Source organism: Alternaria burnsii, assembly GCF_013036055.1.
Source record: "Alternaria burnsii strain CBS107.38 chromosome Unknown 694, whole genome shotgun sequence".
NCBI lineage: Eukaryota > Fungi > Ascomycota > Dothideomycetes > Pleosporales > Pleosporaceae > Alternaria > Alternaria burnsii.
Window position 1 is genome coordinate 43,848 of NW_024066133.1, and position 15,637 is coordinate 59,484.

At 53.1% G+C, this 15,637-nt stretch overlaps 5 protein-coding genes across 5 annotated transcripts; 3 read left to right on the top strand and 2 right to left on the bottom strand.

Annotated features, from left to right (window-relative positions):
- Positions 1 to 241: 241 nt before the first annotated feature.
- Positions 242 to 2,004, bottom strand: GT037_010978 (mfs general substrate transporter; the record flags this gene model as incomplete). The annotated part of the gene is made up of 6 exons (XM_038936025.1): positions 242 to 277; positions 330 to 899; positions 947 to 1,179; positions 1,242 to 1,373; positions 1,426 to 1,715; positions 1,769 to 2,004. 6 exons carry the CDS (start codon positions 2,002 to 2,004, stop codon positions 242 to 244), a joined length of 1,497 nt encoding a protein of 498 aa, XP_038781235.1.
- A 2,247-nt stretch (positions 2,005 to 4,251) lies between these two features.
- GT037_010979 (uncharacterized protein) lies at positions 4,252 to 5,514 on the bottom strand (the record flags this gene model as incomplete). Its single annotated transcript, XM_038936026.1, has 3 exons — positions 4,252 to 4,637; positions 4,815 to 5,198; positions 5,271 to 5,514. The coding sequence occupies 3 exons, from the start codon at positions 5,512 to 5,514 to the stop codon at positions 4,252 to 4,254; spliced, it is 1,014 nt and encodes a 337-aa protein (XP_038781236.1).
- A 535-nt stretch (positions 5,515 to 6,049) lies between these two features.
- On the top strand, positions 6,050 to 7,822 carry GT037_010980 (uncharacterized protein; the record flags this gene model as incomplete). Its single annotated transcript, XM_038936027.1, has 5 exons — positions 6,050 to 6,244; positions 6,294 to 6,797; positions 7,146 to 7,255; positions 7,321 to 7,650; positions 7,714 to 7,822. The coding sequence occupies 5 exons, from the start codon at positions 6,050 to 6,052 to the stop codon at positions 7,820 to 7,822; spliced, it is 1,248 nt and encodes a 415-aa protein (XP_038781237.1).
- Positions 7,823 to 11,605: 3,783 nt separating this feature from the next.
- On the top strand, positions 11,606 to 13,922 carry GT037_010981 (uncharacterized protein; the record flags this gene model as incomplete). The annotated part of the gene is made up of 3 exons (XM_038936028.1): positions 11,606 to 11,797; positions 11,890 to 12,122; positions 12,257 to 13,922. The coding sequence occupies 3 exons, from the start codon at positions 11,606 to 11,608 to the stop codon at positions 13,920 to 13,922; spliced, it is 2,091 nt and encodes a 696-aa protein (XP_038781238.1).
- An 864-nt stretch (positions 13,923 to 14,786) lies between these two features.
- Positions 14,787 to 15,604, top strand: GT037_010982 (uncharacterized protein; the record flags this gene model as incomplete). The annotated part of the gene is made up of 2 exons (XM_038936029.1): positions 14,787 to 14,940; positions 15,255 to 15,604. 2 exons carry the CDS (start codon positions 14,787 to 14,789, stop codon positions 15,602 to 15,604), a joined length of 504 nt encoding a protein of 167 aa, XP_038781239.1.
- Between the last annotated feature and the right edge of the window lie 33 nt (positions 15,605 to 15,637).

Consider the following 15,637-nt stretch of genomic DNA (forward strand, 5'->3'; position numbering starts at 1 on the left):
GCGATGAACAAGCCCTTTTGCAGATTTGCTAGTCCAGAAATCGATCACACCCAAGCAGTATCTGAGTATTTCACAAGGCATGTGCCGCACGACGCGAAAGAATGGAACATGATAACGTTAATGTGTGGATGTTAGGATAAACTGGTATAGTAGTCCGCTTTGGAAGATGGGTCCAACGACGTAAATCCCACGGTTCACCACGAGCATCGTCATTACTGTATCGGTCACGCTTGGTGCGACTTTAGTAAGTGTATCTGAAGCCCTTCTGGTCATCATCCTGTGCACATATTAGTATCTGGGCGCAGAGGTTGTGAATGGAAGGCACATACGTTGTATTCCAGCTCAATCTCACCCCGATCCGCACGCTTGTTCAAGCTCCACGACCTCAACGTTATCAAAATGACAATAACGATTGTAAGCAGGCAGCATGCGATGCAGGCGTATAGTCCAGGCTCATATCCAGGCTTGTCTTGTTCCCTGAAGACGAGACCACCAGCGATGCCGCCGACGCCACCCATTCCAACCAAGATGGCAGAACAGAATGCGCGCTTCCACTGGCCTCTGATGTTGTTTGCCTGGTATGACATTGTGGCGGGGATGTTGCTGTTCGCGCCAGCAGTGGTCAGGAAGACGCCGAAGTACCTGACGTTCGAGTTGCTATGGAAGCCCATGATGGGTAGACCAACGAGGCAGAGGACCATGTTGAACAGAATAATGGGTCCACGGAGGTGGTACTTGTCTCCAAGCCAGCCAGTTGTGTACATGACAATGGCGGCAAATGCGTAAGGAGGCGCAACAAGACATTGAGCTGCGCCGACGCTGAAGCCCATGTTTCCTGTCAGAATGATAGGCAGGAAGTACGCCAGCGCATACGTAACAGTTGTTGTGTTGAAGAAGATCTATCCTTGTCAATACTTGGCACTCAAACGGTAATCTGAGGACATACCATCGCGAATCCCCAGATTTTGATATCAGCACCGCCCTTGAAGAACTTGGCCAAAGACCATGGCTCGGGCTTAGCATCACCACGATCCTTGTTGACACGATCAATGATGAACATAGCTTCGCGCTCAGTCAGGAAGTTCCACGACTTATGCGCCTTGTCCGGGAAATCCACTAACGCCCAGTAACCGACGATACCAAGGAAGCACGTTAGCGCGCCTTCAATGATGAAGATCCCTAATTTTGGAACTTTGCGTCAGTGTTGTCACAACGTAGGGCGCAACCTGGGAACAACTTACATCGCCAACCGTTCAGACCCTCTCGGCCTTTCAGTTGCATCAAGCCGTACGCCAGGATACCGGCACAGGCAGATGCCAGACTTCCAAGGATATAGAAACACGAGTACCGCTTTCCGATGTCGTATCGGGTATCTGAAACAATTGTCAGCATCTAACGGCCAGTTGGTTTCTATAGCATGCTTACACCAGGTGGACAGCAGGTATACACAGCTTGGGAAGAAACCGGCTTCCAATACTCCAAGGACAACTCGTAGTGCAGACATGGTTCCGTAACTGTCTGCAAAGCCCATGCCGATCATGACACCACCCCATAGCACTACAATAACCGAGAGGAAGTTCCTGGGTCCAAGGTAGCGACAAATTACTGTTGCCGGGGGTTGGAAAACGATGTAGGAAGCGAAGAATACGATGGTGACGACAGAGTAACGAGATATTGTGCCTTCTAGCTTGCCCAGGCCAAGATCGAGATTCATACTGTTGGCTGTCAGCTTTTACACCGAGCAACTTCGGTTCCACAATTCACGAACCCAGCGATAGCAGCAGCGCTGAGATTGGTACGGTCCATCAAACTGATGCAGTACAGCACTCCGACAGTCACGACAAGACGTCGGTCGATGCGATGAATGATCTTTCTCTGCTCTCGCTCACTGAACTCGCATTCGTATCCGGAGCCATCTTGGGAGCCATCGATGTTTTCCTTGAGCGAGACCGGCCTCTTCTCGAACGCGTCGTCGTGACGCATGACAGACTCTTGATGAGCCATGGTGGATACGTATGTTGGTCGTGGACCCTTAGGAAAGTAGGAGGGAATGTAGTGGGTTCGAGCAGGAGCAGGGTAGGCCCACGATGAACACGTTATATGTCCAAAGCTCTTGCCGTTCGCCTCCCCACCCACGCGCTGCCAAGCACAGCGGGCGCACTGGGAAGGGAAGCATCACTGCTGGTAAAGTACCGAGGCACGGGGATCCACCACTCATTCGTCCGGGGTGCTCTGTGGCTATCTTTTGAGGACCGCACGATCCTAGCATCAGCCTGCCAACAGGAGAGGGAAGTCTGCGGGACAAAGCCAAAAGGGCGAGGAAAGCTGGGGAGAGGCTTGGCGTGTGGAGACCCCGCATCCTAGCGAATGCCGCCGTTCGTTCCGGATCCACAACAAGCCAAATGACCTACGAGAGAAGCCTTCTTGTGAGCATGCTACTAGTCTCTTGTCGCCCGCCATGGCGGAGCTACGCACAGGAACAAGAGCTGGAGAGTCGACAAGGACCGACTTACATTCACTTCCTTTGTTCAGTTTCCATGTCGTGCAACCCAGAGATTAAGCGATCGGCATCACCACGTTTCAACAACACGCGCGGGGTAACCAGGCGTCCCTGGCGCTGTAACAACTCCACATGGGCACATTTTCATCTTTAGACCTTGTCCCGAGCAGGCAACTCCTCCGGCTTGCTTCGCAGCGCATGTGGTTTCGAGCCGCATCCGAGCAAGGGGGCATTGGCACTGATTTCCCGTTCCAAGCCTCCGGCGACTTGGCGGAACACTGTCAGCGTCATTCTGGTCATTATCGGGATGCTTGACACAGAGCAAGATTTCCTTGCGGACGCTTGCGGTGCGCGTAGCTCCGCAAGACGACCAAGTGAAAGAGGTTGGTGCACATAACCGAGTTCCTCACTTTGCATCCACAGGGATAATTGAAGCAGACGTGCTCCAGCTTGTGGAACAACGGTGAAATACTGGACTAGATCCAGAAGACGCGAATGCCTGAATCCTTGGTGAGAAAATACAATGCAGTACAAGTCTATGCATGCACACCTTCGGCTAATAAGCGCACAAGGACTAGACTTTTAACAACGCCTCCAGCCTAGACCAGCAGATCCTGTCGCGAACCTGCCGCGGGCACAAAGGGCTCGCCTTCGACTCCTTCGCTATCCGTCACTAGGCTTGACACCAAGGGATGTTCTGCATGTGTGCAGCATTGACGACGTGGCGTAATCACACCACCAGCGATCTACAATATACACGAACACATGTTTTGACACAACACAACTTAGACGCAAGAAAGCCAAAACGAGCATCTCATGTATGTATGAAATCGAATACCAGATATTGTAGTAAAACGCATTCATGACTACTGCTCAAGTGATCCATCGTGTACGCCACAGAGTCGACCGTTCACCCATGCATGCAATGTATTCGCTCTTCTTCTTACATCTGGATTACAGTTAGAAGAAACACTTTGCTGATAGCCTTTACCAGAAGATTGGAACGTGGCGATCATCGCATCGTAACCCGGTGCTTGGGAGCCTGATCGGTAATCTTCCCCAGATTCTGGCTCTCCGACGAGACCCTGAGACTCTCCAATCAGCATTGAGATGGTATTCCAATAACCGAGGCCTGCAAGATGCGTATTTCCAGAGTACCGATACCGCGTAATTAGCTCCACGCATTCGTGCAACATGTGCACCGTCAACAGCTTGGGTTGTAGCCCATGAACCTTTCACAACCACTACAACTCGGTCGCTGCCACCAATCCTATCTCACGTTTGCGTCAAGCCGAGGCACTGTTGTCTGCCTCAATCTATCGTCTTGACATATCTTGCTGGGCGCTATTGATCAGACGATTCCATGCATTTCTTTCACGCCCACGATATTGTGATTGTCGAGTGCTGCCAATCAGCTGGCAGGCAGGCAGATAAGTTCCGAGGCAACGCGCTGCCAGAGCGGGAGGCCAAGGAATTGGGTACACCCCAACGCAAGCCACAAGCAAGATAAGACGCACGGATAGGTAGGCTTTAGATATGGGCGGGAAGAGATTCGCTTCTATCTTCCTGACCGGCTATGTGTGAACACCGAGGCAACAATAAACCAATTTTGACTTTCACCCAACAGCACTCGTTTGCAAGGAGGTGGTGAGAAGCGTAACATCGCGCCAGTCGGGTATCGCCAGTATCATTGACTCACAAGTAGCATACTTTCTGTAATTCTAGACATCCTAGTTGTATCGCTCAACCTCCTACCGTCTCGTCGGCGGCTTCATTACCCATTTTTCTCCAGCCTCCGTTCTCTTGAAATACCCAGCGCATCTCCCTTTGTTATCCTGCATCTCCCAATCCTTGACTACGATTTCGTGGATCATATGCAACAAACCCATCTTCACCGTAATCATACCCCTCGCTGAATCAAATGCATCGGTAAACTTGATGGGATCTGAGTAGAAGAGATGTGGCTCTTGCAGGACATCGACCCAGTCGAATAGTGGAGACAGTTCGGGTTTGAGTATGTTGATGTCAACCTCTTCAATACATGTGTTTACATCGAGACGTAGAAACATGACCTCATCGCCGCTCACGAGGAAACCATAGCTTGTGCTGATCTTCAGCATGCACCAAGCTACATCTCCTATGCCAATAGTGAGTAAAGATCCTCATATGAGGACCATTGACCTACCCAGTACGCATCTCAGGCTCCCCCAAGAGTTCCTGTCTGCCTCCTTAACGGCCCAGGTCAACGCTCCCGGTCTCCCTCCCAAATACTCTACATGCCCGATCAGTCTCGGCTTTGGCTCTATATTCTGACCTACAGGTCTCGCTCGAAACCGGAATTTGGGTCCGAATTTGGGATCCAACACAGCTTTGCTAAGTAGAATGCGTTCCGGTTGCCTATAAGCACCCAATCGTTTCATCATCCATGTAGTAAGCATTTCGTTGTAGACCATCTCCACGATCTCCGCCACCTCGCGTCGAAACATGTCTTCCAATTTTGCAGAACCTGTGTAGTCTTCGCCAGCAAGGCTACATTCACCACCGTTGTCTTCATTAGCGACACTGGCATCTCTAACTGCGCTGTCTTTATTGGCGGTGTCGTTTTCTTCGGCGACAATGTCTCCGCCGTCGACTGTTGCTGCAGGTCGTGGCATATCCATTTCGTGATCTTTGAGTTCGTCAAAAACCGCCTTGCAACCTGCACTCTCCCAATGGTGTATCACATTACGCTGGTATTCTTTCCAGTGATGTAGATAGCCGAGGTACTAACGTCGTGGTGCTTTGGCGGGTAGAAAGAGCGGCTCGTCCGATTTCGCTCCCAAAAGGTGGCGTGTACTGACTGGTTGCAATATCGCTGACCGAATGCTTGATGGTGCTATGCTCGAGGAATTTTGCCTTGGTGGTACCCGCTCCAGCGTCTCCAGATCCGATGCTCCCTCGATTGGAGGCTCCTGGTTCGAAGAATTCTCGTCCAGAGGCTCCGTACCGGAAAGGTTTTCGTCTGATGAGCCCATTCCGTGTAACGTGGTGTCGTGCTTGGATAACGATAGACAGGTTAACGATGAATGTGGTATGTCGCGAGTGTAGAGAGCGTGTGAGTGGTAGGAGTAAGCAAACGCATTTTCCACTTGTACTTCAGAGGCAATTGCTCGGTTCTCAAGTACTGCTCGTAGTTGCCGTCTCATACATTTGCTCTTACCACAGTCAAGTGATATGTGAAACGTTGTTATGACGAAATGCAGTGCATGCAGACCCGTAAGCTTTCAAATACAACATGCAGCGTGAGGTATAATGTAGTTGCTCGGAGCTGGCAAAGGAGCATTGAGCCCTGGAAGAAAGAAGGAAGCAAGCAAGCAAGATGGCAAGTTTAGCCGAACTTGCAGTGTCCCACTATGACAACATCGTGCCGAACTCCACCTCCGCATCCCAGCTTGCGCAGCCTGACATCCTGTTTACTACAACCAGACACAACATGTCTTCCACATTCGTCGATCACATTGTCTGTGCAGTCATTTCTCCCATTGACCATCTACCAAGGTGAACAAAACAATGTACGCGCTCACACTAGCGGGAATACCCATCTCGATTGGCGCCAACGAGGCAGTACACCAGCAACGGCTGCTGGATGAAGAAGCTGAAAGCGATGAGCGTCAAGAAGAATTCTATCTAGATGTTTTCTGTGACGCCAAGAGCAGAAAGAGAGATGAGGTACATGGCGCAATAGTGGTACTGAAGGATGGAAAGGTACATGACTACAGCTGCTCTGCGGCGCACGAGACTAATAAGGTTGTAGATACAGCTCTGGCCCAAAGATGCGGAGACAGGCTTGCCAAAGTCTGGTCCAAACGATGAGCCAGCACCGCACCCCTTCACGGGATTCTATCTACCCTTTCCGTCTTCCGATCTGGCGCACCGTCCTATGCCTGCAGCACCTGTCCTGGGTCTCGTCAGCACGATACCAGCATCACAGTCTTCACCACCTTCATCGCCAGCTTCGTCTGCACCCTCTACGCCATCCCCCATAGCTCACAGAGCGCCCTCGAAGCCCTCGAAGCCCAAGCTCAATTGGCTCTACGCAGACAAGACAAGGCGCGAACTACGTTACGGCCCACGTGCAGAAGCGAGGGAACACACAGTTGGACCCTGGGACTGGACGGAAGATGAACAGGGACTGACCTTGGATGGGGAGGAGTGCCTTGTTGCTGTGGAAGAGGAAAAGGGTGGGTATGGCTGGGCCGTATACTGGGATAGGGAAGATGACTGTCTGAAGGAACAAGGGATAGGGAAAGACAAGAGGGTATTGAGGTGTAGTTTGGAGAGAAGACTGGTAGAGGAGCAAAGGGTCAAGGGATTGAACGAAGACTGACACTGCTGGCACAGATGCCGAGCTGTTGATTGTCGTGTTTCAAGTGCATGCAGATGAGTCTGACAGAATGATGAGCATAGTTGTATGCTTCCTACGCTACTTTTACCACTCGTACCTCGAAGGTGAAAGAAGGCGAACCCAACGCGCTCTGATTGGCTGTGAGGTGTCTAGCAGCGAGCGGGGGAAACGCGTGCAGGGATCCCCACGTGTCCGGACGTGGTTGCCGGGCAGACGCAGGGAAATCAACACAAGATCAAATACACGCCGTGCCTGCATTAGACTCGCCGTCTCCTGCACCCCTTCCACCTGTCTGGACATCAGCATAGAACAAAATCACCCACGCAATTGTTACCCCGGCACAAAATGGCAAACGCGAACGTCGCCCAGCGGTCAGTCGTCCCCTATCCCGCCCGTTCAGACCCCACTCCTTGCTCTCCTACTGACGCCCTCTCAGTCTCCAGAAGGAGCTCATGGACATTATGACCAAGCCCACACCCGGCATAACCGCCTTTCCCGACGATGAAAACATGACCGTGTGGACTGCCACCATCGACGGCCCAGTCGACACACCCTACGCCAACCTCGTCTTCAAGCTGTCCATGGAGTTCGCCAGCAACTACCCCTACAGCCCGCCGACCGTCCTCTACAAGACGCCCATCTACCACCCCAATGTCGACTTCTCGGGCCGCATCTGCTTGGACATCTTGAAGGACAAGTGGAGCGCCATCTACAACATTACGACTGTATTGCTGAGTCTCCAGAGTCTGTTGGGGGAGCCAAACAAGTGAGTACCCAACGGGTCTAGGTCAAGGCTCGAGTCTGAATGTGCTGACTGACAGCGAAACAGCTCAAGTCCGCTCAACGGCCAGGCCGCAGAGCTCTGGGACAAAGACCCCGCTGAATACAAGCGCCTCGTTCTTGCCCGCCACAAGGCACCAGAGGAACTGGACGCCTGAGTGCCTTCGCCACTTCCACTTTGATCCGGCGCTGCCTTGCGGCTCGGTGCGTCTGACATTCGGTCCGGCACGCGCCTGACGGCACAGTCGTTGCGCGTTTTGAGCGAGGCGTTGAACGCGGGCCAGATGCTTGTTGTCAACCTTTGACGACATGCGCCTGGCACTCAGCGGTCGGGGTATGAAACGAATTTTGCTTTTTGGTCACTGTCGCTGGCACGAAAAGGCTTGTAATGGCGAGCTGTGCGCCCCAAGGCTGAGTCCACGCTCAAGACAGCGAGGGCCTCGACGTTCCGGAACGTCTTTTGGCTTTGGCATGGAGTTGCATCATGCGCTTTGTATTGGTTCGCATTGCGATGGCGTGGGATAATGTTAGAAGATGCTTGCAGTCCTTCATGCTCATGTCCTATCCGTTATGTCTTCAACTTTCACGAATACCTACAACGAATCTCCAACTCAGAGCGTGTCTTGTTGCCCATGTTCTGTTGAGTCGTGTCGCAGTACCATGCAGCAAGTGGCTGCTTATCGCACCACCATCTCTAGCCGTCACCCCAACACACAAGAAACCCGCAGTGACTAAACATAACACAACTGTCCATTCAAACAGAGTATGGAATATAGCGGGAACAATGACTGCTTGTCGGCACAAACCATGGGAGCCTCATGTCTCCAACCCAACCATGGTGGCCTCGCCAGCGAGATCGCTCGCCCCACGCCACTGCCGCTCGACGCGGGATCAGACCAGGGTCACACACCTTTGGAGTTTGCCCTTACGCCCACACGCCCACGCGCCCAGCGCTGCCGCCAGGGCCCGACCTGCACATCAGTTGATCACCTTAAAATCGCCGATCAGGGCATTAAGTCCTGCTTTGCTTTTCCACATGTTCAAAGCTTCTAGACGAACGGTGAGACTTGGCCCTAGTGATGAAAGTAGACGCCGAAATGGCATCCGCTACCATCATCTAAGCTGTGTGACGCGTTATGGACTTCTAAATAGAGACTAGGTAGGTCGGAGCGCGTGCATGATGGCGCTCTGAAATGGTGGTGTGGCAGTGGGCTTGGAAGGCTGGGAAAACTCGGCCTTGGGAAGGCTGAATGGGAAGGTCTGGGTGAGACGCCATAAAATACCGCCGCAACTGTTGAGGCGTGCCCGAAAGCCTATAGGTTGGCACGAGCAATAAAGGACATCCAGTGCAAGGCTGTTGTGGCTGTCACTGTCCGGCGCCCAATCTCCCGAGGACTCGTATGCGTCGCGCGCGTAGCCAGGAAATGATACGGACCTGCAGTCGTGTAGCAGAAGAGTAATCTGCGACTGTGCTGACGTAGTCTTGATTGCACATTGTTTTTCGCTGTGGCGAGACTCTCTGTGTCAATAATTCATCGTACAATATAGGGGCTGTTCAGATCCCGTCATCGATGCGATGCGCGGCTTTCAGTGCCGCCAAATCGCGGAGAAAAGTAAAGTGAATTTGCGGAGTGGATATCAGCCTCATTTGTCAAGGATAATAGAATAGATCCGATGGTGGTCACTCCCGGTTCAATCGGGTAACACGAATTAAATGGAAGGCGAATACCCAATTTCCCCAGTGCACTTGTTTGTGGGCTTGGATAGTCGCTGAATGGGATTGGGAAAATCGTTTTGGAGGGCTAGATCGGTGGCTTGCAATCTCGATCTCAGATTCTCTCAATGCGTTGCTTTTCGAGACAACGTTGCACGAACGAGGGGCAAACTGATCGAAAAGCAACAGCACTGACATCGTTGTACGCAACTTCAATGAACATTTGATGATCTTGTGACGGAAACTTGTGGTACCTCATCTATGTACCCCGCCATGGCTTCGCAACGGCAATATCGCCAGAAGACGGGGTCAGGGGTGCAGATATTATGCCTCGGATACCTTCCAGAAGGCGCAAGCTCTCCATATTGGAAGACGCTCTGCATATCCGGTGTGCTCGGAACCGATAGCTGATCTATGCTGATCGTTGGCATTAGCTGTTCGCACAGTTTGCTTGCGGTGTTTGTTACAAAGGCAACACTATCAAGCGATACGGACTGTGTATGCAGGTCAGCGTTGGTATTGCTGCAAGTGCTCGGGAGAGTGGAAGCATGGAAGCAACCACAAACGCACGCTGCTGCTCGGTCTGCGGCCGTGGTTGCTCATGCACATGTCGAGTAACCTGTTCGCTCACGCATTCGGTTATTGTTACTGGCCGCCGAACCGGACGCGAGGTTCCGACGAGGACGGATTCTAGTCTATGGTTTAGTGTCCACCATATCGCCTGACGCTGCAGCCGACGACGCTCTACGAATCATAGAATCGGGCCTGTCTGCTGGCGCACACTCGTTGGAATGGTTCGTCGTAGTCGCAAGAGTGTGGCTGACTGCTAGAGGTGGGGTGTTGAGAAAGGATGGCACGACTCGTATGGAAACTTTGTCGAGCAGAGTAGTTCACGGTCAAGTCGACTTGAGACACTCATGAAAGCTTGCCAAGTTGCTCGTATTTACAGTGTCGATGATGCCATGGTAGCTTTCACAAGTGAGTCGTTCGAGGAAGCAAAGCTCCCCACTCTCGGTGGATGGTTCCGCAGACACCAAAATAGGTCGGGCTTGGATGACCCTGTTATGGCGCCTCCCGATGAAGCTGATCTAAGCAGCACCGAACCCGCCACGCCGGATGACAGCGCGGGTGACGCGATGCCCCCAACCGAAAGCCTCAACCCGTGAGGTTTCTTTCTGGTCAGGCGATGCGCCTTGGTGGATGAGAAAGCCTCACTGACAAGATGGAGAAGGCAATTGCAGGCCAACGTGAGGCATGGTAATGCTTTGGTCTCAAACACGGACAGGGCAGGTCGGACTCGAAACAGGTACAGCACATGCCCTACCCTGCCTGGAGCACCCGGCTCCCAAATTCCGCGCCCGTCGTTTTTAAACGCATAGCCATTTGCTGCCCGCAGTTCTGCCACGAGTGATGGTGGGCCCGCCCAGGCTTTGCCAGACTCAGCACACCGTGCAGCGTCGGTCGGTCAGCGTGTTGGCATATGGCGCAGTACGTGCTGGACATGGACGTCTGCAATCGGGTACTGGTGGTCTAGATAGATTTTTTCGCCTCTGCTGAGAACTGAAGCGTCTTATGAAGAGGACGCTTGTTTTAATAAAACGAAATGGGACCAGTGGGCGTGTATGGCAATGCCTTGCAGCGGCCACAGATTGAGGTAGCACGAGGTACCTTGCAAGCGGGCCGCCGCTGGATTTGGCACCCTGAAGCGTAATCGTGCTATGCCTCGACCGCCCTGGTCGGCACCACCGCCTTCTGAGGAATGCGAGCTCGCCCAACACTACCACCCGCTCAGCTTCCGTCGAGCTTACCACTCTTCACTCGTGTGTGTGTGTGAGTAGACTGTATTGTTGCTGCGATAGTATTGTCTGGTTCACCCAGCCGTTCATCCTCTGCGTGTCAACCAATCGTTTCAGCACCGTACCTTGATATCCGTGCACGCTTGCTCGCTGGATTCCGGGCGCGCTATGACAGTGACAGTCTGACCTGTCTGACGGTCCTCCGAGAGCGCCCTTTGTTCGTTCCTTCGTCCTCCTCGAACCTACCAACGCCTTACCCAAACACCAGAGACCTCTGCGACGGGCCTCTGCTTCGAACCCGGAAGCACTGCTTGCTCTCCGCTCAGTGCCTGGGTGCTCTCTCCATGCATTGCTTCTCCTAGCAACATTCGGGTGCGAGCTTCACGCCTGTTCCACCTCTCTTCACAAGATAGACGGCGAGCGATAGCAACATGGCAACCTCGATGCTTTCCTCGGGCGGCATTGCCCTTGTCGGGGCTCCGGATAGTGACGCCGGACTTAAGGACGGCAAACAACCGCCTGTGCAGGCCATGCAGGTGGACATTACCCAAGACATTGTCGATGAGCTCCTAGAGTCAGTCAGGAGCGGGAAATCGCCGCAGATCATCTTTGGACGGACTCCTGTATGTGTGCACAGTTGATGCCATGCTCCCCGTCATGCGTGGTTCGGCTTGGGGGTTGGGAAAGGCGCGAGCTGGGCTAACCACAACAACAGCAACTCAAGTACGGCGACAAGACGCACATGCTGCAGAGCAGCACCGAACTCCACCGATACGAACTGTACAAGTCCAGCGGGGCTGGTAGCGACGACAGCCTCGAGTTTGCTGGTCTGATCAACCACAGCCTCCTGGTACACAAGGCCGAAGATGTGACGGCAGGCGTAGACTCGGCGCTGGAGCAGCTCAGGAGTAACATGGCAGCGATATCAGAGTTCAAGGAAGCCAACAAGTATGCCTCCCCGGTATTCCCATGGCTGCCCACGCTCTTTGACATCACGTCGAAACACTCGAGCACCCCTGTCGCAGATGCATGTCGTGATGAGACAAAGTTGTGTATACCAGGACTGACCGAGATTGCTGCAGGACTATTGTTGGCGACGCTGCTCCCAGCCGCACACCAGCCCATCGTCGCTTCCCTTCGACGGGCTTCAAGGCACACCTCGCTCCTTCCATGATGGGCTCGCCCCTGCTCAGCGCTCCTTCCTCGCCCATGCACAAGCGCCCACCCACGTCGCAGCCGAGCAACAGCCACGACACCATTGTCAGCGCCCTGAGGGTCCCCATCATCCACCTCCTGGCTCGCGAGCCAGCCACCGAAGCTTCTCTCGCCGCCACCTGCCGTACCTCCTTGGCCATCATAAGGGATGTCTTGCCCAAAATAGCCAAACGCTCCACGGCCGATGCCGACAAATGGCAGCTGACAGACAAGTCGTTCCGCGAGGTGAATCCCTTCAAGTTCCCCTACCAGAGCCCCGAGGACCGCCAGCAAGCCATTGATGGCGCAATCAAATCCTTTGACCGCCAGCGCCTGGCCAAGGACGACAAACTCTGGCAGATTCTGCTCCCTCGAGACCAGCGAGGCCAGGGCATATGCCTGTCGCGTTCAACCGTCAAGGCCCCAGAAGCCAAGCCCAAGGCCAAAGCAAGCACTCCCATGCACAAGATCTCAGACCTTACCAAGAAGAAGCCCATTGCAAAGAAGGCTACTGATAAGCCTGCGGTCGAGAAGAAGCCCAAGGTCGCAAAGGAGCCAGAGATCAAGCCCAAGTCGTCCATCAAGGAAAAGTACTTGGCCCGGGAGAAAGAGAAGGAGAAGGAGAAGGAGAAACAAAAGGCCGCGGTGAATGTGAAAGAAGTGAAGGAGGCGCCCACGGCTACCGCTCCAACCACTTCTGCACCTTCCAACTCAACACCTCGCCCTGTCGCTCCTTCCAAGCCCAGCATGCCTGGTACTGACGCTCCAGAAATCCGCACCAAGAAAGTACCTGCTCCCGTAGGCAACTCCAACCCACGTGCGAAGCCCAAGATGTCTGGCCGCGAGTCACAGAGGGACCGTCCTACCAATAGGCCCTTCAAGCCTACCATGCCAATCAACACCAAACCCAAGAATCCTTCACCGCTTTCTGCCTCACCGCCTGTAAATGCCAGCGACTTTGAGGACTCGCACCCAGTTCACAAAGCTCTTGCTGCCGCTCCATCGCCCGCCAAAACCGCTGTTGGCAACTCGGACAGCTCGCTCAAGCGCAAGGCCAACAATATCGACAGTGATATCCACAATCACCTCGCCGTAAAGAAGCAGCATGTCGACCGTTCGACTGCAACCCACACACCATCGCATGCCAACAGCAAAGCCACTGGCTCTACGCCTTCCAGTACCAGCTCCGTGAAGCGGAAGTCTGACGATTCATCCTCGTCCAACACCCCCTCTACCGCGCCCAAGGTCCGCAAGGTTGCCAACATCGACACCGGCCTTGCTTCGCGCTATCATCACAACAACCCTCGCGCATCTCCAGGCGCTTCATCCACCTCGACTACCTCACCCTCGATGCCCAGCTTGAGTTTCCGCCAAACTGTCGAGCTTTCGCAGAAGTTTCAGAAGTACTACAAGAGATACGAAGAGCTGTACTGGAAGCTGACTGAAGCGGAGAAACCGCCAACTGAAGCACAGAGGAACGACCTCCTGAAGATGCATAAGAAGCTTGAAGAGATGAAGAAAGAAATCAAGGCTAGTGCCGGCGTGCACCGATGAAGACTCACGCCACCCTGTCGTCTACGACACTGCGCCTAGAGCGCGCATGATTTACCACAGTAAAGCTTGCATATATACCCACGGCCTACCAGTCCCACAAGAATGGCGGCGATTTGCATACCCAAAAAGGCGTTTCGGATCTTTCCTATCAATGGCGTTTGTACGGCAAGACTTGTGAAGGATGCATTGGGGATATGGTGTCTTGCATAGTTATTTCTCTTTCTACGTCTATCAATACGTATGGATCGTTATGATCGCTCGCTACATTCACGACCGCGATGAGTTTTTAATGCCGTTGGTCATGGGAAAAAAAGTTGTTTACAACCTCCGCATCAGTGTAGCATCTGAATCTCGAATACTCACGAATCAATGCTGTCTAACACAATCCACCAAATGTCTTCTAATATTACGTGAATTCCCAAATGCACATTGCCACCATGACCCACTGGCGACCACGAGTGCTGACAAAACCTCACTAGCGCCAGACGCTTCGTATTCGATCAAAGGGCCGTAACCTGCAGAAAAGTTCCGCCTAACATTTCAAGACATGTAGGAATAATTACTGCGATAGACTCGACACTCCCACCGATCCACGCAGTCGCATGATAGAGTCTAGATCAGCGCATTGCCGATCGCGCCCCTCCGAGGCCCGCAACCCGGCAAACCTGTGCGGCGGCTACCATGGTGTAACAGCCGATCGGGCAACCCCATGGCTGGGGATCTGCGGCAGCTGCACCCCTGGCAAACGTCATCCATCCAGCCCTACGCGCTAAATCTCCGCTTTAGCACTTTCTTGACGCCATCTTGAGCACCACATTTCACGAACCATAAACGTATAACCTACGTTTGCTCTCCTTCTCCCTCATGCGGATCCTACGCAATCTAATTAGCAATTTCACACGTAACGCTCCAAAACGCGACTTTGCTCACGTTCACGACGTGCAGATCAAGTGGGAAAGAGTACCAGCACAGAGCGGGAAAAAGCAAGAGCAAGAAGCTGGCAATATGTCTTTGAACGGTATGTACATGTTGTGATTGGGTATTGGGGGGGGAACCATGTATCAGAACTGTGCATTGGGCATTCCGGATGTTTCGAGTCCAAACGGTTACACCATGGCTGCATCCTGTTCATTTGCATGAAACAGTTTCGTCGTTGGACTGGGGAGATCTCCAGGCACGCGTTTCAGCGCCCCCAACGTCACGCCGTTTATGCAGTGCGACGAGAGAAGCTGGGGGGGTTGTTGTTTGCGACCTATACGATGAACGCATCTTTGTTGCTACAAATCGTAAGAACCCAGTTCCACGAACTCACTCACTGACGCTTTACACTAGTTTTCAAGCAACCCCTCGCGCTTCACTCCACACAGTCTTTGACCGGATTCACCCGCTCAGGCTACTGTGAGGTACCCGCATCAGATGCTGGCAACCACGCCATAGCAGGTATCGTGTCAAAAGAGTTCCTCGACTTCTCTGCCGCACGTGGCAACGACTTGCGTCAAGTAGGACTTACGGATGGCTGCAAATGGTGCCTTTGTGTGAACAGGTGGAAAGAGGCGTTTGATGCTAGGACAGGCATGGATGACAAGAAGGTTCCCAAGGTTGTCATGAAAGCGACGAATGAGAAGGCGTTGAAAGGGGTGAGTATGGATGATTTGAAGGCTTTTGCTGTGGACAAGGAGTAGGGTAGGATGGGATTTGTCTAGCAGTCACTCCCT